At 39.6% G+C, this 24,250-nt stretch overlaps 1 protein-coding gene across 18 annotated transcripts in view; it reads right to left on the minus strand.

Annotated features, from left to right (window-relative positions):
- Positions 1 to 10,433, minus strand: part of RNF144A (ring finger protein 144A) — a 164,915-nt gene extending 154,482 nt beyond the window's left edge. For 10 of the 18 annotated variants that reach the window (XM_043984389.1, XM_043984383.1, XM_043984384.1 and 7 more), the window contains exons 1-2: positions 10,290 to 10,390; positions 7,569 to 7,612 (exon numbers count right to left, since the gene is read on the minus strand). Coding sequence is in view for 2 of the 18 variants with exons in the window: in XM_043984373.1 (XP_043840308.1) it covers positions 8,527 to 8,570 (44 nt within the window). In the remaining 16 variants the exon portion in view is untranslated. Of the gene's footprint in view, positions 1 to 948; positions 1,040 to 7,568; positions 7,613 to 8,526; positions 9,054 to 10,289 lie in introns of those variants that run through there. The other 8 variants (XM_043984373.1, XM_043984371.1, XM_043984385.1 and 5 more) reach the window with 7 other exon arrangements.
- Positions 10,434 to 24,250: the final 13,817 nt, after the last annotated feature.

Consider the following 24,250-nt stretch of genomic DNA (forward strand, 5'->3'; position numbering starts at 1 on the left):
CGGACTGGTTAGGTAAGGAAAGAACTTTGTAGACTATAAAATGCCATGCAAGCAAAGATGTAGTAGAAATTATTATTATAAGACCATAATGACAGGGCTCTTCAAGAACCAAGCAAACATTAGTCTAACTTACTCCCATTCATGAATGACTATATTTAACTTGTCAGTGTGAAGTGATTATGAACATGCCCATATTTAAAAATACGAATTTTCCAAACCCTAAGTAGCTAGCTCTGAAAGTTTTAATGGAAGTCCTCATTTCACTTGACTGGCTTAGCATTCATTCCACTCCAAAACATACACTCCAGGACAGGTGTCCCAAAACAGAAGTTTCAAATTTTATTTTCCTTATTTATTCCCATGTTTATTTGTTTCTGTCTGCTCTGAAGCACCACAAGGCACATCCAGTCCCCAGAGCAAACTTTCAAATGTCCCCAAAAAGAAGGTATTCTTTGACACAAAAACACTGGATATTTGTTATTTTTAAATGTACAAATAGCAAGGCAAGGTAGGCTAAAAGAAATACGAAAGCCATTCACAGAAAACATTCCTCACAGAGAGGATATAATCCATATTACATTCCATGTTCCTTGAGGCAGGGACTCTCTTGTATCACCATAGCTGAACACAGTGCCTGGTAAGTAGTAGGTGATTAATAAATCTTTACTGATCGATTGATTACATGGGATATATTAACTAATTCTGGTTCTTCAACTACTAAATCAGACAACCTTGTGATGTGGGGGTAAGTCTGCTCTCTTATTTGGGTTGGACTAGATGAATTTCAATCTTCTTTCCAATTCTAAAATTTGAAGACTAAAATAAATGTTATCATCAAAACTGCACTGTGTGGCAGAGGTTGCCTTAACAGATCATAACTTTTGCAAGGGGATCTTTATTTAGAAAAATCATCAACTCTAGGATGTTGTCAATCTGGTCCAACCTTACCTCAGCTGATTTCAAGTCTTCTAAGGACTGATGTCATTTGGAAGAGGGAATCCCCTGGAAAATTTGTTCTGTTTGGCCCCAAAGGGCAACACTAGAAGCAAAAGATGGAAGGTTCTCATGGTTCTAATTTCAATTTATTTCTATTCTTGATATAGAAATCTTTTGATAAATACATGTGCACTGATAAAAAAGAGATCTTTCAATGATACATAGTTTCAAGTGAAAGAGGTACATTGGAGATGTACTTACAAAATCATGATACTCACTTTTCAAACCTATTCATTCACAAATTATGCAAAGTTTTGGTTGTTGTAGAAATTCATAATTTGATGTTCTCTAAAGGCAATATTATTTCTGCCAAATTATTGTGAAAGGGTTCCATTTTTCTACAGATGGTCTAAAGCATCACTGAAAGTATTCATTTGGAAGACTTTTTTAAACAAGTTAAAAGATTCTGTTTTTAACCTTTTCAAATGGGAAGATATGATAATTTTTATACCTGACACTCTTCCATCACTTTCAGCAACAGAAATCACATGATGATGGAAATATTTCCAAATATCAATTTTCAAGGTGTTCTCCCTAAAGTACCAGTTTTTTTCAATAAGTTGTTACTTTCAATCATTGTTAAAATATTTTCTTCATCCAACAATTACCTTTGATATCCAAGATATATAAGGAACTAACACAGGTATATAACACCAAAAAGTCATTCCCTACTACATACATTGTACACATATATAAATAAATAATTGTCAAAAGAGCAAGAAATTCCAACTCAACAACCATTTGAAAGATTATACTCCAAATTACTAATAAGAAAGACAATAAAAACTCCCTGCCCTCAAATACCTTTCCTTCTCATTTCTTCATATACAGAAGTATATGTAAATTATATTAAAATAATACAAGGAAGTTTGAGGAGAGCACTAGGATCTGAGAGGATCAGGAAAGGCTTCCCTTCAGTAGTACTAAGGTTTGACATGAAGGAAAATAGGTTATTCTAAGAGACAGAGGTGAGGAGTTAGTAAATTCCAGGCATGGAGGAAATCTAGTACGGAGGTACAGATGGTGTATGAAGAACAAAAAGGCCAATTTGTAGATTATGGAAAAGGGAATAATATACATAAGACAGGAAAGGTCAGGGCCAGCTTATGAAGTGTCGCAAAATGCCAAAAAGAGTTTCTATTTCTTCCTAGAATCAATAGGGAGCTGCTAGAATTTATTTAGTAAGACAGTGACATGGTCAGATATGTGAATTAAGAAAATCATTTTGGCAGTTTAGAGGGAGAAGAGAAACGAGGTAGGGAGAGCAATAAGGAGAATATAAGTCTGTGGAAAAATGCTGAAGGACCTAACTGAGCCAATGGCCATTTGAGGAGAGTGAAAGAGAGAGACAGAGACAGAGACAGAAACAGAGACAGACAGACAGACACACACACACACACACACACACAGGGAGAGACAGATAGACAGAGACAAAGACACAGGGGAAGAGAGAGAGACAGAAAAAGAGAGACAGAGACAGAGAGAGACAAAGAGAGAGACAGAGACAGAGAGAGAAAAAGAGAGATGGATGCAAGAGATATTGTAGAAATACAAACAATAAAATTTTGCAGATGAGATATGTGGGAGAAGTGACAAGTCTGGAATAAAGGATGCTAACACTGCAAACCTGGGTTACTAGAAGGATGGTAGTGCCTTGGACATTAAATGCTAAGGAAGTTTGGCAGAGCCATGGATTTAGAAGGAAAGATTTTGAGTTTTGCACTGCATATCAAAACCCTTCCATGCCTGTTTATTCTATGTGACTTAATGTGGACCATGGGAAGTGAAAGGTGTGAACAGCTACTAGATGACCTGTATAATAGGATCTAGGTATTCTGGAGGATGGACAGGATTTTCCCAACTGTATAGGTATTGCTACTGTCTAGGTTGTAGGTGATTTATTACCTTCTCCAAAGACCTGATCCAGAAAGGCAGTCTGGGACCTTGCAAAATTCAGACAGAAGAGGGTATAATAGGGGGAAATAATAAATTAATGGTATGGAGCTGTGATGAAAACAAGCCCCCATGAGTGCTGTCATAAAGAGGATCAGATGTAAGCCATCTTTCAACCCTCAGATCAAAAGATTGCCCACCCTCTGGGATCACTCAATATACATTTATAGCATTAAAGTACCTAGAAATGGGCAAGAAGTACCTTCTAATTAAATGGTCTGGCAGCTCCAAAACTGGATTTTAAGAGTAAAAGAGTAAGAAAGTCTACAAATAGGAGAAAAATGGGAAAAACTGCAACAACTAAAAACCCCACACATTTTAACAAACTATTTTCTCCATCAAGGACAGTGTGAAAACACTTAAGTTCCAATAACAGTGTCCAAATATGCTCAAAGAGGAGGTATAAATGGTACCTCAAAGGACAAAGATGGGAAAAGCAACAGGACAAGACCAACTATATGTAATGGAGGTCCATCCTAGAGGTGATACAATTCTAAGAACTTGGAGGGATTAATATATAAGATACATGAAGAAGATGAAAGAATTCAGACATTATTAATAAAAGGTAACTGACAGAACATCAATTAACTAACGACCTATGTGCCTACACTCTCATTTGTATAAAATCTTTATTATCACAGATTGAGGGCCTCCTCAATGAGGTTACTGGTAAGGAATAAGCAGGCTTTCCAATTAATATTCAACAATGGTCCACATCTTTACAATTTCCCAATTAACTGAAAGATAGAGACTTCACTGTGCTTATTGTTTGATTTAAAAAAGAAAACACCTTTGATCCAGCAGAACAAAGCGCCATTTCTTTTAAAAAAAAAAAGGTGTTTTCCATCCATAAATAAAGATTCCTTGGAAGATATAAAAATAGAAATAACCTTATTCAATGACTCTCTACTGATTATTTGAGATATAAAACAAGGAGCTTTATGCTCCCCCAAATCACCATTGTGATTAAGGAGAGCCAGCTCTGAACCCATCAAAGAGGGGCTGTCTCTGGATAGTGAGATTCTCCAGATGCTTCAGTTATCAGATGACATTCTACTGACTCCCCCAAGAGCCAAAAAGGTCTCTGAACGAGATCTATAATCACTCAAAGAAAGGAGTTTGGCCTGTCCATCGACATAGGAAATATCAAGTGGATAAAGAATGCCTATTACCCAGATTTCAATACTAACATTTTACAAATTTGCTGTTATCTAGACATGAAATAAATACCACTTCCTCTGAACAATTAAAAACAAGTATCATACAAAGGGGAACAGAGAAACACATGGTGGATGTAAGTAAGCAAGCTACGACACCAACAACAAAAAGACCAATGAGAAACTCCAAAGAATAGGAGTAAAAGATGTCACCAAGAAATTGACTAGTTGAAGGATGACAAGTAGACATTCATAGTGCCCAAAAATTAATTGGAAACTAAATCGTCTCATCCTAAAGAATGAGTGGATCAAACAACACATCATAGAAACAATAATTTCATCAAAGAGAATGACAATAATGAGACAACATACCAAAACTTATGGGATGCAGCCAAAGCAGTTCTTAGGGGACATTTTATATCTCTAAATTCCCACGTGAATAAAATAGAGAAAGAGGAGATCAATGAATTGGGTATGCAATGAAAAAAGCTAGAAAAAGAACAAATTAAAACCCCCCAATTAAATACCAAATTAGAAATTTTGAAAATCAAAGGAGACATTAATAAAATTGAAAGTCAAAGGTCATCTAGTATAACCCATTTCTGAATAAGAATTCCCTCCATAACATACTTGAGAAAGCGTTAGCAATTTTTTGCTTAAAGACTTCCAAGGAAGGGAAACTCACTACCTCTGGAAGCAATTCATTCCACTTTGAGACAGGTTTTAATCATTAAAATATTTCCTATATCAAGATTCAACTTTTACCCACTAGCTCCTAATTCTGTCCTCGGAGGCCATACAAAACAAGTCTAATTAACTTCCATATTGAAGATGGTTAAAATACCACCCTTCTCAACTGGAAGTCTTCTCTTCTCCAGGATAAAGATCTCCAGTTCCCTCAAACAATTGTTATGTCAAGGTACTTTCTAATCCCATCTCCCTCACTTGGATCTCTCCAGTTTATCAATGATCCTTCCTAAAATGTGGTGCCCATGACTGAACACAATATTCCTGACGTGGTGTGACCAGGGAAGCACAGAACAGTACTGTTAAATCCCTGGTACAAGACACTAAGATCCTATTACATTTCTTGGCTGCCACATCTCACATACAGGCAGTTGCCAATTTGTAGAGGGGCTGTATTCCAAAGGTTTATCTCTTACATGGTTATTTGGGACTCATCTTCCCATAAGAAAAAAATCGCTATAAAGGGTGGTTAGGTTCCCAAGCCAATATCAATAGCCAATTAAAACCATAATATGTCTACGTGCTCCTGGGAAGCAGCTCTCCAACTGTGGCCTCTGATGCACTATTTGAAGTAGCAGGTGTTTCCAAGTTAGGTGTTCATAAATCATTTCTATTTTTGTTGTCCAAGCACAGAGCACAGTGTCTGATACATAGTAGGTGCTTAGTAAAAATGTTTGTTCTTTTTTTAGACCAGACTGGTGTTCTCACTGATATATGGCAGAGCCAGTAAGAAAACTCCCTCTACCAATGCAGATCAGCACCTGCTCAAAATATAAAAGTCTTACAGGGCCACCTGCCACAATGAAGGGTAAAGAGACTTGCCCTGGACCACACAACCATTCTTTATCAGTTCAAATCACAATTCTCTATCCTCTATAGAATACTGCCTTTCAAAGTCATATTAAATGGTAAATGATAATTCACACTTATAGCACAATTAGGGTCACAAAATATATTCTTGCAAATACTCTTGCAAGAGATAGAAGTGGTAATACTAGATTAGGACCATTTTACAGATAACTAAGGTGTAGACTTTAGCAAGACTAAGTGATTTAGTCAGTCACACAGCTAGCAAGGGCCTAAGCTAGAATTTAGCCCATTTTTCTAACTTCAAAGCCAGCATTCTTTCTTTTACCACCCAGCCTCAAGAAACAGTCTCTGGCAGGAAAGGGTTTGCAATAATAATTGTAACTGTTTAGTGTCTGAGTGGATATCCCGAATATATACAGAGGACTAACACACCTGTGTCTCCCATTTTCCAGTGTCCCTCTCTCACCATTCCTTGACTACTACCTTCCAAAGTCGGTCGGTCGGTTGGTCTGTCTGTCTGTCTGTCTGTCTGTCTGTCTGTCTCTCTGTTTCTGTCTCTCTGTCTGCCTCTCTATCTCTGTCTGACTGTCTCTGTCTTGTCTCTGTCTATATCTGACTGTCTGTCTGTCTTCCCTCCCTTAAAAATTTAGTGGTTTGATATCAACATTAGAGATAAAGAGGAATAAGAGGCAATGCAAGGAAGGCAGTTCAAAGGTAAAGTGGTATATAAACCAAAAAGAGAAAGAAAGGAAAAAAAATGCTTGCAAAATCAACTGCTTAAGCTGGATTTTATTACCATTCAGGACACTTCTAATAAGGCTCTTCTTGTTTCACTTCTTCCATGTATTGAAAGCACTGGCCATCTTGTATGGATATATATGTGTATGTATATATACAAATGCATTCATATATATACATATGTATTATCTGTCTGTCTATCTATCGTTTCCCCTGACACAATGCATAACCTTCTGGAGAACAAGAATTGTTTCATCTCTGCCTGTGTATATCTAGTGCTAAGCAGGTAATAGACGCAGAATAAATGATGGTTGGTTGATTTAACAAGCTGTTTATAAGAGCCATCAAAGCATTTATTTCTACCAACAAGGTTTGGAAACTAGATTTTTAAGGACATATCTCTCTCCTAGATTTCTATTGTTTTTCTTTTTTCTTTCTTTTTTTTTGGGGGGGGGGGCAGGGCAATAAGGGCTAAATGACTTGCCCAGGGTCACATAGCTAGTAAGTGTGAAGTGTCTAAGGCCACATTTGAACTCAGGTCCTCCAGAATCCAGGGCTGGTGCTTTATCCACTGTGCCACCTAGCTGCCCCCAGCCCCTCTCCTAGATTTCTAAAGGACAGATTTCTAATATGATAGATTTATGATACTTGTCAAGTTGCCCTAGGGCAAAGGTTCTTAACCTAAGGATCAAGAAGGTGGTGGCTGTTATTATTTGACAATATGTTGGAATATATATATATATACACACATATAAAACATGTATATGTATGTGTGTGCATGACACATACATACATGTAGTTGTACATATTTATATATACACACATATATATTTCAAAATAATTGGTTTCCTTTTTATCCTCTACTTTATTTTATGTACTTAAAAACTATTTCCAAGAAAAGTCTGTACATGTCACCAGAATGCCAAAAGGGTCTATGGAACATGCACACAAAGGTTAAGAACTTTTGCCCTTGGGTTTAGTCTCAGAGGAAAAACATTTTTTAAAAGGAGCGGAAACTCTCTTGGACAATTTTTTTTAAGTGCTCTTATCACGGCTTTATCACTCTCTATTCAAATTCTTAGATTAAGATATAGAAAAGTGTTACATTTTATGTGGCTAATCTATTCCTCTGGCCAGAAAAGAAATGTTCATCTTTTTAAGACTTACAAGTATGTAAGCAGCTAGTTAGTAGTTCAGCAATAGAGTTCCACCTAGAAGACAGAATCATAGAAACAGACTTTTTTTTAGAGCTAGAAAGGGTTTTTAAAACATCATCTAATCCAAACTCATCATTTCAATGACAAGGAAACTGAGGCCCAGAGAAAGGAAGTTACTGCTCAAGGTCATAGAGCTAGTTCTTCAGAATATTAAAATGTCTTTGCTGATTTGCCCCCATTTTAAAGGCCTCTTAAATAAGTTTGTTTCTTTAATGGAGAAGTTGTCCATGTATTTACAAGGAAACAAGGAAATTAAGAGGACCTTATCTATCTACTAATTTGTAGATGAAGGAAGTTCCCGCACCAAAGTTAATCACAGATCCTTTATGTATTCATATTTTCACAAATGATAAAATAAGGAGGATGAGAAGGAAGAAGAGATTCCCAGGATTGATTTCAACAAATCATTTTTCCCCTAGTCCTGCATAAAGAAGGCACCTTCACATAAATTACTTATTTCAGTTTCAAGAAACTGGCTGAAGGCCTTATAACGTGGGTATAGCTTATGTAAGACTTACATAGCCTAAAACACTACAGTTTTCCACCCCTTGGTAAAATGAGAGTGATCTCTACTTATCCTAAAGCACTTTCATATATGACATACTAAAACCTCTCGTAAGCAGAACCCATTATTAATCCAGGAAAAACCTCAGGAGTATGAGTTATTAGAGAAAGAATAACTAAAAAGTATCCAAGGGGGCCAAATCATTAAGGAGGCAAGTGAGAGCCAAGCTAGATGGGGCTGAAAGAGAATTAGAGGAAGCAAGAAATCCAGATTCTAGTCTTTCTCCTGCCACTAAGAAGCACCCTCAAGCAAGTCACCTCCCCTCTCTGGGTTTCTCATCTGTAAAACACACATAATAATAATAAGAATTAATAATAATAATAATAATACTTACAGTACCTACCTTTCAGAAGAACCATTTTGAGGAAAACAACTCTTAGTAAACATTAAGGTGCTTCAGAAATGTGAGCTATTATTATGTCATTATTATTAGATCACCTAAAATAGCTTCTAGCTCTAATATTCTAAGATTCTACTTTTCTGACTATTCTAATCCTTAAAGTGCCAGAATCAAATAATGACATGTTAGAGCTAGTAAAGTGTTACATCACACTGTTCTCCTACCCTACAGTAAGGTTGTGAGCCCAAACCCTTGAAGAAAGAGATGAGATATAGTTTGGTCTAAAAACCAAATATCTTTATAGGTGAGGAAGATGCTCAACTGGGAATCAATTATCAAGTCTTTCATAAGTGCCCACCAGCTCTGGGCATTGGGAGCACAAAGACAAAATTAAACTGTTCCCAGTCTAGCTTCTCTGGAATGAATGAAAGGAACCTTTCAGTCAAAGGACCACAGATTGTGGGAAGGGATCATCTCTCCACTACCTCAACATGCATTTCCTTCAAAATGCATTATCACTCTCCTTCAGATTTTACAAGCAACACAGCCGCAATCCCCCCACCCCACCCCACCCCATCACCCCCATGGCGACCCGCCATGTCTGGAATGCAGGCAGCAGCCAGCCCAGTTCTCTCCAAGTCAGAAACTGGGTCTTGATTATCTATTGACAAATTCATGCACATAGCAGGGAGATGGGCCAAGGAGAAGGGCAGCAGGGTGGGGATGGAAGCAGCAGCTGTCACGACTGGAAAGAGCTAAGCTGCGCAAACCCTCTAAATGTTGGGAGAGAAGAAAATGCAATCCACCAAACTTGACCTTCTCTATTCCCAGCTCCCTTTCTCTTTCCCTCATGAATCTGACCTAGACAATCACCTTGCCCCCCCCCACCTTACCCCCCCCCAACCTAAACCTAGTCCTGGTCTTCCGGGCAGGTGGGAAAAAGAACATGGGGATCAAAGGGTGGCCAGGTGCAAAAAATTCAGGTCTTCACACACACACACACACACACACACACACACACACACACACACACACACACACACACACACACACACCCCTGGCCCATAAGCCACAGGCCAAGTTCCCCCACCCTCAAGCAAAAAAACAAAACAAAACAAAACACAAAGAGAAAAAAATGCAAAAGGGCGAGTGCTTTGCAAACTAGCAGGGGGGGAGGGGAGAGGAGGATGTTAAAGTACCAACAATGCAGTAGGTGCAAGATGCACTGGCCCTTAACCCCCCCCCCCCGTTCCCCTCCCCCCGGTCCTTTCAAAGGGCAGGCAGCTGCCCCCCTCCAAAGAATCCCCTCAATACCCTTCCTCTCTCCATCGTCCCCGCCGTCTGCACAAATATACAAACCAGTTCTCAGAGCAGTCAAGGCCAAGGGCACACTCCCTCCCTCCCTGCCAGCCTGCCTGCCTGCCTGCCTGCCTTCCTGGGTGCCAGTAGACAGAAGAGCTGTCAGCAGCAGCGGGAGCAGATCCCCGAGAGCCCCCATGGGCGCAGCCAGGCTCCGGCAAGCAGGAGCAACATCCTCCCGCTCGCTCGGCTTCTGCTCTGGATGTGACAGAGCAAGCCATCTCAGAGACAGGCAGGCAGGCGGGTGGTAGGACTGACGGACCGGCTCCCTCCTCCTCCTCCTCCTCCTCCTCCTTCTTTTCCTCCTCCTCCTCCTCCTCCTCCTCCTCCTCCTCCCCGGAATCCTTCCCCGAAGGCGTCCGCACTGCGCACACAAAGGGGGTCTGAGCCGCCGCTTCTTCCTTTACCTGGGTGTTTGCCGCAGTTCTGCCGTGGCGGGCGCGGGCACGGCCACGGGCACGGCCTCCTCGGGGCTGCGCAATCTCCTGCCTCTGTCTCTCTCCGTCTCTCCCTCCCGAGCTGACACTGCAGCAGCTGCAGCTCTCGCCGCCGCTGCCACCGCCGCCCCTCCTCCGGGCACCGACTGCTCCCCCCGCCCCCTGGTTCTCCGCCCGCGCCCTGCCCCGCGCGCGCAGGCCCCGGCTCCGGGACTCAGCCGCGCGCCGCTGCAAGGTCTGACTTGGGTTGTCTGCAGTGGCTTCTCTTTATTGCTCCGTGGGCTCCCCCGCCCGTCCTTTCACCTCCACCCCAGGCCTTAAAACGTTAGTGGAGGTGTTGGGGGTTGAGAAGCGGGGGAGGCAGAGGGGGAGAAAAAGCTGCTAATCTGTGCACAAAGACGCCATAAAGCGTCAGTGGGTTTGCTGCAGCGTTTGCCTTTGAAGACCACCGCCTGGCCTTCATCCCTTCGGAGCGCGAGCACAGCTCCCTCTGCTGACCAAAGGGACGAAGTACCAACTAAGAGAAAGCATCCATTCCTGATTAAGCTTCCCCTCTCCTCTTAACCTTTCTAAACCAAGATGGTCCTTCCTTAAAGGAAATCATTGCATCTAAGTCTGGAAGCCTAATCCATCCTCCTTTAAGTGAAAAGAGATCTAAATCTGGATTCTGATCCTGGTTCCCACACTTGCTTATGGACTTTGACCATATAATGTTTTTTAGGATTGGATTTGGGGTCAAAGGCCTGGGTTAGAACCCAAGCAAGGCTTTGGGATAATGATTCTTGAACCGCTTTTCCCCATTAAAAATCCTCGGTTTCTGGTAGGTAAATACTCCAGAAATAAATCTTCAGGCTCTAGGTGGTCATTTTTGATGACTCAGATCCATATCATCTATCTGGCAATGTCTGTAGCAATGATAAGAAAGGAGCAGCAGAATTGACAATGAATCACAAAATGTCAGAGCTGGAAAAGGTCATCTAGCTCAACCTCTTAGTTTTAAGGCAAATAATAATAATGATAATAGCTAACGTTTATCTATTATGTTAAGGTCAATCAGTCAACAAGCATTTATTGAACACTTAGCATGTGCCAAGCAGCAAAACGCTTGACCTGTATTATCTCATCTAATTAGTGAAGGCAGCTGACTTCCAAAGGTAGAAAATGATTTTTGAAAGGTCATGTAGAAAGTCAATGTCAGCAGAGGTAGGACCAGCAAAACAACTTCTGGCTCCTAATCCAATCAATGCTGCTTTACTGGAATGACCATATTTAGATGGATTCATGATATCTCACTGAAATGAGATCTGTGCCACTCTTCTGCTCAAGAAGCTTTCCTGGCTATCTATAGCCCTCAATAATTTGACTACAGACTGTCTTTTCCAGGCTAATTACATATTACTGACCCCCAAACACTATATGCTATTCTTCACCAGGCTGGTCTATTTGCTATTCTTCATACACAATATTTTATCTCCCATCCCCATGCTTTTGAACTGGCTCTACCCCAAGAGTAGAATGTTCTCCTTCTATACTTCTTTCTCCTCATACTCCTGGCACTCTTTCAAGAGGCCATTCCTGATTTTCACAGGTGTTAGGGACCCCATTCTTCCTCACCCTCACTGTGTATTTATTTTGTATATGTCTCGAATTACCTATCTGGGAACCCAATCTATTCCCCTGTGAGTGAGATTTTCCCCATCCCTTAATTATAAGAGATTTAAAGTGATTTAATTATAATAATCAGTATATTAACAGAAAATTGTAATTTATTATATTTAGATATCTCATTTTAATTGTATTAGTAGATTAAGTCTCTCTTCTTAGTACTTAATAATGTCAGATGATACATTCCAATGTCAAGCATTAAATAATATCACAAGATACAATAGTCAGCAATACTGCATCTGGAGTCAGGAAGAACTGAGTTTAAATGTGGCCTCAGGTACTTAACTAGCTATGTGACCCCTAGGCAAGTCACTTGATTTCTGTTTGCTTTAATCCACTGGAGAAGAAAATGGCAAACCATTCCAGTATCTTTGCCAAGAAAATTCCATGGACAGTATGGTCCATAGGGTCATGACAAGTAAGACAGAACTGAATGACTGAACAACAGCATATGCTAGGCATTGTGCTAAGAACTTTACAAATTTATCTCATTTGAAACTCTGGGAGGTAGGTGTTATTTTTATCCCCATTTTACAACCAAAAAACAGCTGAGACAGACAGAGGTGACTTGCCTAGAGTCACACAGCTCTTAAGTGTCTGGAGAAAAATATAAACTTAAGTCTTTCTGACTCTAGGTCCAACTCTCTAACCACTTTGCAATGAGCTGCCTTGATTTGGAATCCTACCTGAGCTACTAATGTGTGACCTTGGGCAAGTCACCTAGCCTCCATAGGCTAATTCCCTCATATATAATATTATATACATAGTTGTATTATGTATATATTAACATCGGTGTTCATATATTTTATCAGGTTGTAATATTAATATATACATAATATTATCTATATATTTTTAATTTTCCCTTTTTATTCATGATGTATATATTCATTTAAATTTTGGCTTCCTCCATTAGAATGAAAGTCCTTTAGAGTGAAGGTTGTTTCATTCTTTGTATTCATATCTCCAAAGTCAAGTACAGTGTCTGCCTCATAGTAAATGCTTAACAAATACTTGCTAATTTATTGATTTTTACATCTTAAAAAATACCTTTTAATACATAATGTGTCCTTATTTTGGTGAAATCAATTATTGTGCAGTATTTAGAATGGAGTTCAAAAGTTTTTACCATATATGCCTTGATTCTTCACAATGAAATCACACTTTTATCACACTGGATTTTTTTCCTAGTTTCTTTATTTTTTGATAGTATTTTATTTTATTTTTTCCCAATTACATATAAAGATAGTTTTCAAAATTCATTTTTTTTGTTTTTGTTTTAGTTTTTGCAGGGCAATTGGGGTTAAGTGACTTGCCCAGGGTCACACAGCTAGTAAGTGTCAAGTGTCTGGTGTCTGGTGTCGGATTTGAACTCAGGTCCTCCTGAATCCAAGGCCAGTGCTTTATCTACTGCGCCACCTAGCTGCCCCTCAACATTCATTTTTGTAAGAGTTTGAGTTCCAAATTTTTCTCTCACCCTTCCTTTCCTCCCCCCAAGCCAGTAAGCAATCTGATATAGATTTTTTTGTAAATTTTTTTGCGGGGCAATGGAGGTTAAGTGACTTTCCCAGAGTCAATCTGATATAGATTATACATTACAATCATATTAAACAAATTTCTACATTAGTCATGTTGTGAGAGAAGAATAGGAACAAAAGGAAAAAAAAACACACGAAAGAAAAAACAACAACAACAAAAGTGAAAATAGTATGCTTCAGTCTTCATTCAGACACCATAGTTCTTTTTCTAGATGTCAAGAGCATTTTCCATCATGAGTCTTTTGACATTATTTTGGATCATTGTATTTCTGAGAAGAGTTAAGTCTATCATAGTTGGTTATCACACCATGTCGTTGATATTGTATACAATGTTCTCTTGGTTCTGCTCATTTCACTCAGCACCAATTCATGTAAGTCTTTCCAGGTTTTTCTGAAATCTGCCTGCTCATCATTTCTTACAGTACCATAGCATTCCATTTCATTCATATACTACAGCTTGTTCAGCCATTCCCAATTGATGGATATCCCCTCAGTTTCCAATTCTTTGCCACCACAAAAAGAGCAGATATAAAAAAACATTTTTGTACATGTGGGTCCTTTTCCCTTTTTTATGACCTCTTTGGGATATAGACCTAGTAGTGGTATTGCTGGGTGAGAGAGTATGGACAGTTTTATAGCCTTTTGAGCATGGTTCCAAGTTGCCCTCCAGAATAGTTGGATCAGTTCAGAACTCCACCAACAATGCATTAATGTTCCAATTTTCCCACATCTTCTCCAACATTTATCATTTTCCCTTTTTGTCATATTAGCCAATCAGATAAGTGTGAGGTACACCCTACTGTTTTTTAATTATTGTTGCTAAACTGTTTTTAAAAAAATTATTTGCCACTTATATAATAACGGTTATTTCACCCATTTTGGCAGTAAGCATTTATTAGGGGTTTTTTGTTTGTTTGTTTTTGGCTTTTCTGCAGGACAATGAGGGTTAAGTGAATTTTCCAGGGTCACACAGGAAATAAGTGTCAAGTGTCCAAGGCCAGATTTGAACTCAGGTCCTCCTGAATCCAGGGACTGTGCTTTATCCACTGTGCCATCTAGCTGCCCCCATTTATTAGTTAATATCATGTATCTACGAGTAAAGAATTGACCAAGTGGCAGTTAACACAGGCAAAATAGCCTCAGAAGACCCATGCTGTCTCTCACAGAGCCAGCATGTGGTCTCAAGGCTTAAGAGGAAGAGTGTGCACCAAACTACAGCATTCTGAGCCAAAGGAGCAGGTCCAAGAAGCCAAGAATGGTGATCCTCTTGTGGTCAAGGTGGGTCATTATACATTGATCAAAGCTAATTGGTTAGTATTCAATTCCATTGGTTGACATGACTTCAGGATGGTCCAAATTAAAATGAACTCTACCTATGACCAAATAGAGAAGTATTCAACAGACCATCCCTGAAGGGCAAGGCAGGAGAAGTCCAGATGTGGTTTAATCCCATCAACTCAATTTAGCTAGACAAAAGAGTCTATCTCCATCCCTATTGTACACCTGGGCTGGTTCCTCCCTGAGTTTTCCAAACACATGTACTATTCCAAAGGCATACTTTGAATTGATATATATAGTTCCTGAGTTATTGGCTAAGCATTTTAATGCTTGATTCAAAGAATATAGTTTACAAGTTTGTGCTGACCAGTTGTTTGGCAGCCTTCCACTCTCTATGACCATAGCATGGTTCCCATCGATTATAGCATAACTGTTATTTATGTCACCTTCCCTCCACCACCCTAGAGGACCCATCTATGAACAAGTGTTTCCCTTGAGTGAGTGGAGATTCTTGTAAGTCCCCCCCACCCCCCGAACTTTCATTTGACAATCTATAAGCTTCAGACAATCATGCTCCAATGGATCATTGTTATCACTAACACCATGCCATCTGTAAGGACCTAAAATTCTAGCTATGATGTCTAAAATCTAATGAGTGATTGCCTTAAATTAGAAGCTTTTGTAAGAGTTTAGACTTTTAAGTATTTATTAAAGTATATCAGAAGTTAGTGAAGAGAGAGAGGTAAAAAGCAAACTTCATCTAACTATTTAAGAGAGCCCAGCATCTGTCCTCCTGCCAAGCCGCAGTCCTGAAACGAATGGCCTCGCTCCTCCCAGAAGCATCCTGTGAAACAGGAAACAGGGCTGTCCACACACACACACACAGCTCCAAGCTAATTGGTTGGTAGCACTGATTGACAGGACCCATGCGTGGCAAACATCACTTCCTGATGCTGATCTGACCTTCAAAACCCCAGAAAAGGTCACTTCTGGAAGCTAAAGTCACATAGTTTCTTTTCAGGCCAGAGGTCACAATGTCCCTCCCAGCATGGGGTGTCATTCCATTTCTCACACATATAAAAGATGTGGGGTTCAGACAGTTTTTCACAGTGAGTACCAAGTCATCCTTTCCTAATAAAATTGCCTCATTGTAGAGATGGAAGGGCTAGTACTGGGGATTTAATCAATAATCACTTTATTTCTTCTATCTGCTCTTCTTCTCTTTCTGTCCACCTTATGACATTTGGTTCCTTCAACAACTTGGAATATAGTGGTTTATTGAGTTGGGCATAGGAGTCAATTCATAGCCTACAATGTCCTACCAAGCCAAGAACTTTCACAGTTCTCCTTTTGTTTTAGGCAAGGGGAGGTGAAGGATCCCTATAATCCTTTCAGGGTCTAGTCTTCTTCTTCCTGCAGTTATTAAGTGTCCTAAATATTTTACTTCCTTCTCAGCATATTGTAACTTGGATTTGGACACTCTTAACCCCTTATCTCCTTTTTTTTTTTTTTTTTTTAGGCAATGGGGGTTAAGTGACTTGCCCATGGTCACACAGCTAGTAAGTGTCAAGTGTCTGAGTCCGGATTTGAACTCAGGTACTCCTGAATCCAGGGCCGGTGCTTTAACCACTGCACCATCTAGCTGCCCCTAACCCCTTATCTCCTAAAAAATTTAGTAAGTATCATAAAAATCACCTCTTCCTCTCTTGGCCCCACCCTTATATTTATCAAGGATTCTGAGCAGGGGCCCAGAATAAAGAACCCCTGACTTCCCTAGTCATCAAATTCCATCAAGGAAAGCACTTTGGCCTCCTCTTCACTACTTAGGCAGTTCCTCTGCATGTGCCCAATTTTTCCACACTTGAAGTAGGTGAGGGGTTTCCTCTCAGTACTCCTCCTCCATAGGCTTTCCTGCCCTGTTTCCCTTGAACTATTTCTCCCATACTTGTCGCAGTTCCCTTAATACCTCCTGGGAAATCCCTCTGGGGGATGGCTAGCTTTTCTACTATTGCTCATTTCCTGCTTTCGTATGCTTTCGGTCATGGTAGACATCATAATCCTAGCTTTTTATTTCTGTTTCTCCTCTTCCTTACTAATAAACACCTTTTGTGCTACCCTCACTAATTCCTCCAATGGCTTCTCACTCCACTCCTCCACTTTTTGTAATTTCTTTAAATAGCTGGCCAGGACTTGGTTACAAAGTTTAAGCATTTCTTGTGCTAGCTGACTTTCAGGATCCATACCTCTATACTGTCTTATCTGATCTTTCAGTTTCTCTAAAAACACAGAAGGGGACTCATCCCTCCCTTGCTGTATTTCAAAGGCTTTATTGAGATTCTGACTCTTAGGGACTGACTCTTTTATTCCCTGTATTATCAATTCCCTTAAGTCCTGCATATGATTCCAGTGATTCTCATTATTATTATCCCACCCTGGATATTCATTTGGGAATTTCTGATCAGCTCGGACTACCCCGAGGCCAGGCACATGGTGCCTTTCCAGTTTTCCATTGCTGCCCTTCTGATTTGCTGTCTTTCCTTTACGGAAAATAGAATGCTCATAACTGCCATTAAGTCCTTCCAGGTATATATACTGGGACCTAGAAATTGATCAAACTGCTCCACTAATCCAATGGGGTCTTCCACCAAGGGGCTCAATTCTTTCTTAAAGTTTCTTATATCTAGGCTGGTTAATGGAGCATCTATATAACCTATTTCACCCCCTCCTAATGGAACTTCCCTTAATGGGAACAATCTTTCTTGTTTACTGACACTGGGTTCCTCTACTTTTGATCCCAGAGGGAGATTCTGGATATCCTTATGGAGTTGGTGCAGCTCTCTCTGGAGAGTTCCATGTGGTTTAGGAAAGGCTCCAGAGGATGAGGGGGCCATAGAACTCAAGACCCCCTCCCCATCTTGTATTCTAGATGCTCCCACAACTGGGGGAAGGGGAGTATAGGGGGAGCAGACAAGTACTCTAATGGATCCCACTTTGAGCTATTCTCCATGTCCTTAGTTTCTTAATTCCATAGGGGAAACAGGCTAGCCTCAGAAAGCCATAGTTTAGCATATTCCTCTTATTCTTGATTTGGGGGATTTTTACTATTCACATATACATTTTTTTTCTTTTTTCTTCTTTCTTTTTTTTTTAGTGAGGCAATTGGGGTTAAGTGACTTGCCCAGGGTCACACAGCTAGTAAGTGTTAAGTGTCTGAGGCCGGATTTGATTTGAACTCAGGTACTCCTGACTCCAGGGCTGGTGCTCTATCTACTGCGCCACCTAGCTGCCCCTCACATATACATTTAAGGCTTGACATACCTGATTTTCACTAGATCCAAATTTAGGTCAAAGGACTGGATCTCCCTTGAGGGGAACCCTAGCCCATATTAGGCAACAATATTTTTTCATTCTCTTTTTGCATTTTTCTCTTTACCTCTCAAGTTTATCCCAGCTTTCTAATTTGTCTTCCAAAGGGCTGTTTTGGGGAATTTCAGGAGATATACTTTCTTCTTTTTCTTTATTACTGGAGCTGGCATTCCCCATCTTACTTAGTTCCTTCAACACAGTCTCTAATGGACCCTTTGAATTCTTGGGAACCACCCTCCCTATAGCTCCCTCAATCTGATGCCTATGGACTCAAACCACTTGGCACACCAGATGCCTTTTTTCCTGTGGTAACCAAGAAAGGAGTACTTGACAGCCCTTTCCTCCTCTTGGGATCTGTGTGCGCAGATGTGATTGAAGTTCTCTCCTGTTAATAAATTTTTACCCCCTTTGTGAGTGCGCTCCACCCTGCGTTTTCGATGTCTCCTGGGCTCAGGCGTTGGGGAGGCGGGGGGTGGTGAGGGGGAGGGAGGCCTTCCTGGCTCTGATGATCGCTCAACCACTGATAACAGTTCAGTGGGATCCTATCAAAGAGTGCTGGAACACAGAGGGTCCCCCCACAGCTCCTTATATCCCAAAATCCTCTTCCAAAATCCTTTTCTCAATAATTCTTGGGAACTCAGCAGTGATGTGACAAAGGCTCATTTATTTCCTTCTTATGAGAAAGGGGCACCCTAGTGTGCAGCTAGTGGGTGCTAAGAATGGGGGCTCACAGGCCCTATTTTAAACCCTAGTCCCTAGAATGGAACTTCCCCCTTTTCATCACTGGCCGATTACTCAAGGGTTACAATCTACACCCAAAAACTAGCTAACTGGAATGCAGTATTCCCAACCCTAATCAATTCTTCCTTATATGGACAAAACTCAGGAGCGGACTTTATTTTTCCTTATATGGACACAACCCAGGAGCAGACCTTATTGAGGCCAACTCAGGGCTCCTTAAACCATGTGATTTTGTTAGCCACAGTGGGAGGAGGGGATCTGAGACCTTTGATCTAAAAACAGGTCTGGAAGAGTATGATTGACTATTATATCCTCATTGATTGGAGACAATTACCCATTTTCTCAAATCAAGTATAAATGAACAAACAAATAAACAAAAACTGACCTGAAAAGCATCCAGGAAAAAAAAAATATTAATAACAATTGTACCACCTGATTGCCATGACTAAAACAAAAGCCTAGATATCATATTTCAAGAAATCTTAAAACTGCACAGATCTTTTCAAACTAAAGGGTAAAGTGAAAAGAAAAAGAATCTTCAAGTTACCTCTTGAAAGAAACCCCAGAATGAAAACTCCTAAGAACATTAAAGCCAAATTCCAAAGCTTCCAGGTCAAATTAAAAGAATAGTGAAAGCATCCAGAAAGGAAGTATTTAAATTCCAAAGAACCAGTGTTGTAATTACACATGATTTAGCAGCTCCTACTGTAAGAGGGCAGTGAGTTTGGAATGCCATATTCCAAAAGGCAAAGATTTTAGACTTATATACAAGAATTACTTATTCAGAAAAAAAGTGAGTATAATTTTACAGGGGGAAAGTATACTTTTAATGAAATAGAGGATTTCTACATATTCTTGACTTTAAATAAAAAAGACCATAGCTGTATAAAAACCTTTGAAATCCAAACCCAGTTGTTAAGAGAAACATAAAAAAGTAAACACAAATGTACAAAAGTAAACAAAAATGATAAATGACTTAAACATGGGTAAACTGCATACATTTTTTTTTTTTTTGGTGAGGCAATTGGGATTAAGTGACTTGCCCAGGGTCACACAGCTAGTAAGTGTTAAGTGTCTGAGGAAGGTTTGAACTCAGGTCCTCCTGAATCCAGGGCCAGTGCTCTATCCACTGTGCCACCTAGCTGCCCCTGCATACATTTTTAATATTGGTAGGTGTTACATATATACCTATAAACCCTATCATTATCAGGTATCATAGAGGGAATCTAATTAGACAGAAGGCCACAGAATGATTCTATTATGTCTTAAAAGAAGAATGGAAAGGGAGGAAAAGAAAAGCCCCATACCTGGGACTGGGGAGGGAATTAAAAGGAGGTTAGGAAAAATTTTCTCATTTGGATTGTACAAGTAGACAACTATACAAACAAGGAAGAAGGTAGGGGAGGGTTGAGGAAGAAGTGGTTTACACTTGAAGCTCAGTCTCATCTGAACTGGTCAAAATGGAGAGAAAGGAGTGCAGAAATACATTTCACTCAGCAGAGAATTAGGAGGGGAAGGGGAGAAGGGAGAAGGTGGAATTAAAGGGAGGGTAGAATAAGGAAGGTGTTATTCCTAAATTAAACAAATCCTAAAGATGCATGAAAATATTTATAGCTTTTTTTTGAGACAGTAAAGTGTAGAAATCTGAGGGAGTACCCATAAATCAAGGAATTACTGAACAAGTTATGGATGTGATAGAATACTATTTTGCTGTAAAAAATAATGAAGGGGATAGTTTCACAGAAACTTGGAAAAAGTATAAGAACTGATGCAGAGTGGGCGCCACTAGGTGGCGCAATGGACCTGAGTTCAAATCCAGCCTCAGACACTTGACACTTACTATCTGTGTGACCCTGGGCAAGTCACTTAACCCTCATTTCCCACCCCCCAAAAAAAGAACTGATGGAGAGTAAAATGGAGAGAACCAGAAGAACAATGTCTAAAATCTCAACAATATGGTATAGACAAATTACTCTGAAAGACTTAGGAACTCTGATCAGTGTGGTGGACAACCACAATTGAAGAAGATTGGTGATGAAACTTGCTACATACTTCCTTATGGAGAAGTTGACAATTCAGAGCACAGTATAAGACATGTTTTTGGACATGGCCAGTGCTGAAATTTATATTGCTCATCTATTCATGTTTGTGAATAGTTTTTTTTTCTTTCCTAGTTATCATTGGGTGGGGTGGGGGAGTGGTAAGATGCAAAGTTTTGTTGATTGGAACTGATATAAATTTTTTAAAAGTTTCTACTATGGTAGACTTACATGAATTGGTGCTACTGTGGTAGGTTCTGGGAATACAAATACAAAAAGAAATTAACAATCTCTATTCATAATTAATATACATTCTGGTAAAATATTTAATTCAGTCCCACATGCAGAAGTTCAATAAAGAGCTTATTTGAATGTCTGACTCCATAAATGCCTTCAAGGAAGGATTAGCATTTTTCCCAGCAACTAGCACCTTGCTTTGAACATTATTTCTTTTTCAATACTTGAAAAAAATTATAATTGTTATTGGCTTGGATCTTTTGGTGGAGATCAAAATCTTATCACACTTTAGAAGATATTTCATAAAAGGTGCTTTCACCATAGACATTAAGCAATCCTCCCCTTTCCCCGCCATGATCAATCAGTCATTTATTAAGCATTTGCTATGTGTAAGGCATTATGTCAAACAATGAAGATACTGATATCTGCAAATTTACTTATAACTGATTCCACACCCAGTTCCCTCAATTTAGGCAGGTGAATTGCCTGGGGCTAACCAATTTTTTTGTCAATTCCAGACTCTTGATTGACTTATGGACCTTCCCCCAAGCAAAATGATCCCTTCCTTACTCCCTTTATCTTATGTAAAAAGGGTCCACCTACATTAAGTAGTTTCTATTTAGAGTCCGGAGCAGTTTTATTGTTTCTTTTGTTAATGGTTCATTTATATTAAGTAGTTGTACTTGACTCTGGAGCTATCTTTGGTTCCCTTCTGTTCTGTTACCCCATAAAAACCTTGTCTTCTGTTCCCATCTTTGGGTATTCCTAGCTTCCGAGCTTTGCCATACCAGGAGCTATAGTTCTTTTTCCCTGATTAAAGACCTTATTTCTCCTACATTGATTGCTTCCTTAATTTATAGGTTAACAATACAAAGACAAGGGGCAGCTAGATGGCACAGTGGATAGAGCACCAGCCCTGGAGTCAGGAGTACCTGAGTTCAAATCCGGCCTCAGACACTTAACACTTACTAGCTGTGTGACCCTGGGCAAGTCACTTAACCCCAATTGCTTCACTAAAAAAAACCAACCAACCAAAAAAAAAGAAACAAACAAAAAACAATACAAAGACAAAGATGAATACTCTAACCTCAATAAACTTACATTCTGTCAGGGGAAACATCATGTTTTTATAATCTGAGATTATACAAAATACATGAAAACTGAATATAAGACATTTTGGGGAGAAATGGCCCTAGAAGTTGAAAGAATCAGGAAAGGTTTCATTGTAGAAGGTAACACAAACTGAGTCTTGAAAGAAACCATGGAGTCTAAAAGACTAAAGTGAAGAAGGAATGAATTTCAGCAATAGGAGAGAGCCAGTGGAGGGATGCAAAGCAAGGAACATCTTGGTTAAGGAACACCAAGGCCAATATGGCTAGACCAATATGGAAAGGCGAAGACTTTGTGAAGAGTTTTAAATGTCAAGGGAAATTGCATTTCCAGTGACTCTCTCTGTCACCTCTGAGCCACTGGAATTTACTGAGTAGAAGGTCAACATGGTCAGAACTGTGCTCTAGAAAAATCACTTTTGCATGTATGTGGAGAATAGATTTGGGGGAAGGGCTTGAGATAGACACTTTACATTTCACAAAGTTTATCCTTGAAGAGCAAATACATAGACCATTGTTGGGACCATCTTCGAAGAACCTACAGGTATTTGTGCTTTATTGACATAACCTATGAAGGCCCAAAATCATCTTCATGAAACATTACAAAACCCTGATATAATAATTTTTTGTTTTGTTTTTGTTTTTTAGACTTTTATTTTCCAAATTACATGTAAAAGAAAATTTTGACATCAATTTTCAATAAAAAAAAAAATAACCTTGTGTTCCAACTTCTTTTCCTCCCTCCCCTCCCACCCTCAACCAAGAACTCAAAGAATTCAACATAAATTATACTTGAGTAGCCATGGAAAACAATTCTACATTATTTAGATTCTGAGAGAAAACAGATAAAAACAAACTTCAGATTAAGGAATTATCAAAAAAAATGTGTTTCAGTCTGTTTTCAGATACCATCAGTTCTTTCTCTGTAAATAGATTGTAATTTTCATAAATTCTTCAGAGTTATATTGGATCATTGCCTTGCTGAAAATAACCATTTGCTTCCCAGCAGATTATCTTACACTAATGCTGTTATTTTGTATATAGTACATTTCTCTCTGCTTCAGTTCATGTGGGTCTTTCCAGGTTTTTCTGATAGCATCCCATTCATCATAATTTTTATATAGTACCTTGAACATGATAGAGATTTTTCTTCACAATAGCCCAGCAAAGTAGGTATCATACGTTTTGACATTGTAGTCAATCTTCATAACTATTTCCCTCCATCCCATTCCCTTCCAATGATATTTACTCTATTGTCTATCTTATTTTGCCCTAATCCTCCTCAAAAGTGTTTTGTTACTGACTGCCCCCTCCCCCACTCTACCCTCCCTTCATTCACCCTTCCCTCCTTATCCTCTTCCCCTCCTACTTTCCTGTAGGGTTAAATAGATTACTTTTCCCAATTGGGTGTGTGTCTTATTCCATCCTTGAGCCCACTCTGATGAGGTTAAGGCCTTTGAGCTAATTCTGTTTTCTAAATTTTTCTTCCTCCCTCCCTTCTCAACTCTCCCTATGAAATCAAGCAATTCAATATATGTCATACATGTGGTGTTATGCAAAACATCTTCACCTTCCTTGAAAGTGTTTTGCTTTTTATAGCTCCCTTCCCCAACTTCCCTTCCCTCCTTCCCTTCTCCTCCCCCCCCCCATCTCCTTCTCCTCCCACTTTTCCTCAGGGCAAAAATATATTACTATACCCGCTTGAGTATGTATGTTATTCCCTCTTTGAGCCAATTCTGATGGTAGAGGTTCACTCACTTCCCTCTCCTTCCCCCTCTTCCCCTCCTCTCCATAGGTTTTTTTCTTGTTTCCTTCATGTGGGCTACCTCTCCCCATTCTACCTCTCTCCTCTGTGAGATTTAAAATTGGATATAAGAGCATTAAGCTCCCCTTTGAACTTTTCCCTTATATATCTCCCAGATCACTAAGAAAAAGAAGCCTCTGAGCTTTAATCAGTGAGA

Source organism: Dromiciops gliroides, chromosome 2, assembly GCF_019393635.1.
Source record: "Dromiciops gliroides isolate mDroGli1 chromosome 2, mDroGli1.pri, whole genome shotgun sequence".
Taxonomy (NCBI): domain Eukaryota; kingdom Metazoa; phylum Chordata; class Mammalia; order Microbiotheria; family Microbiotheriidae; genus Dromiciops; species Dromiciops gliroides.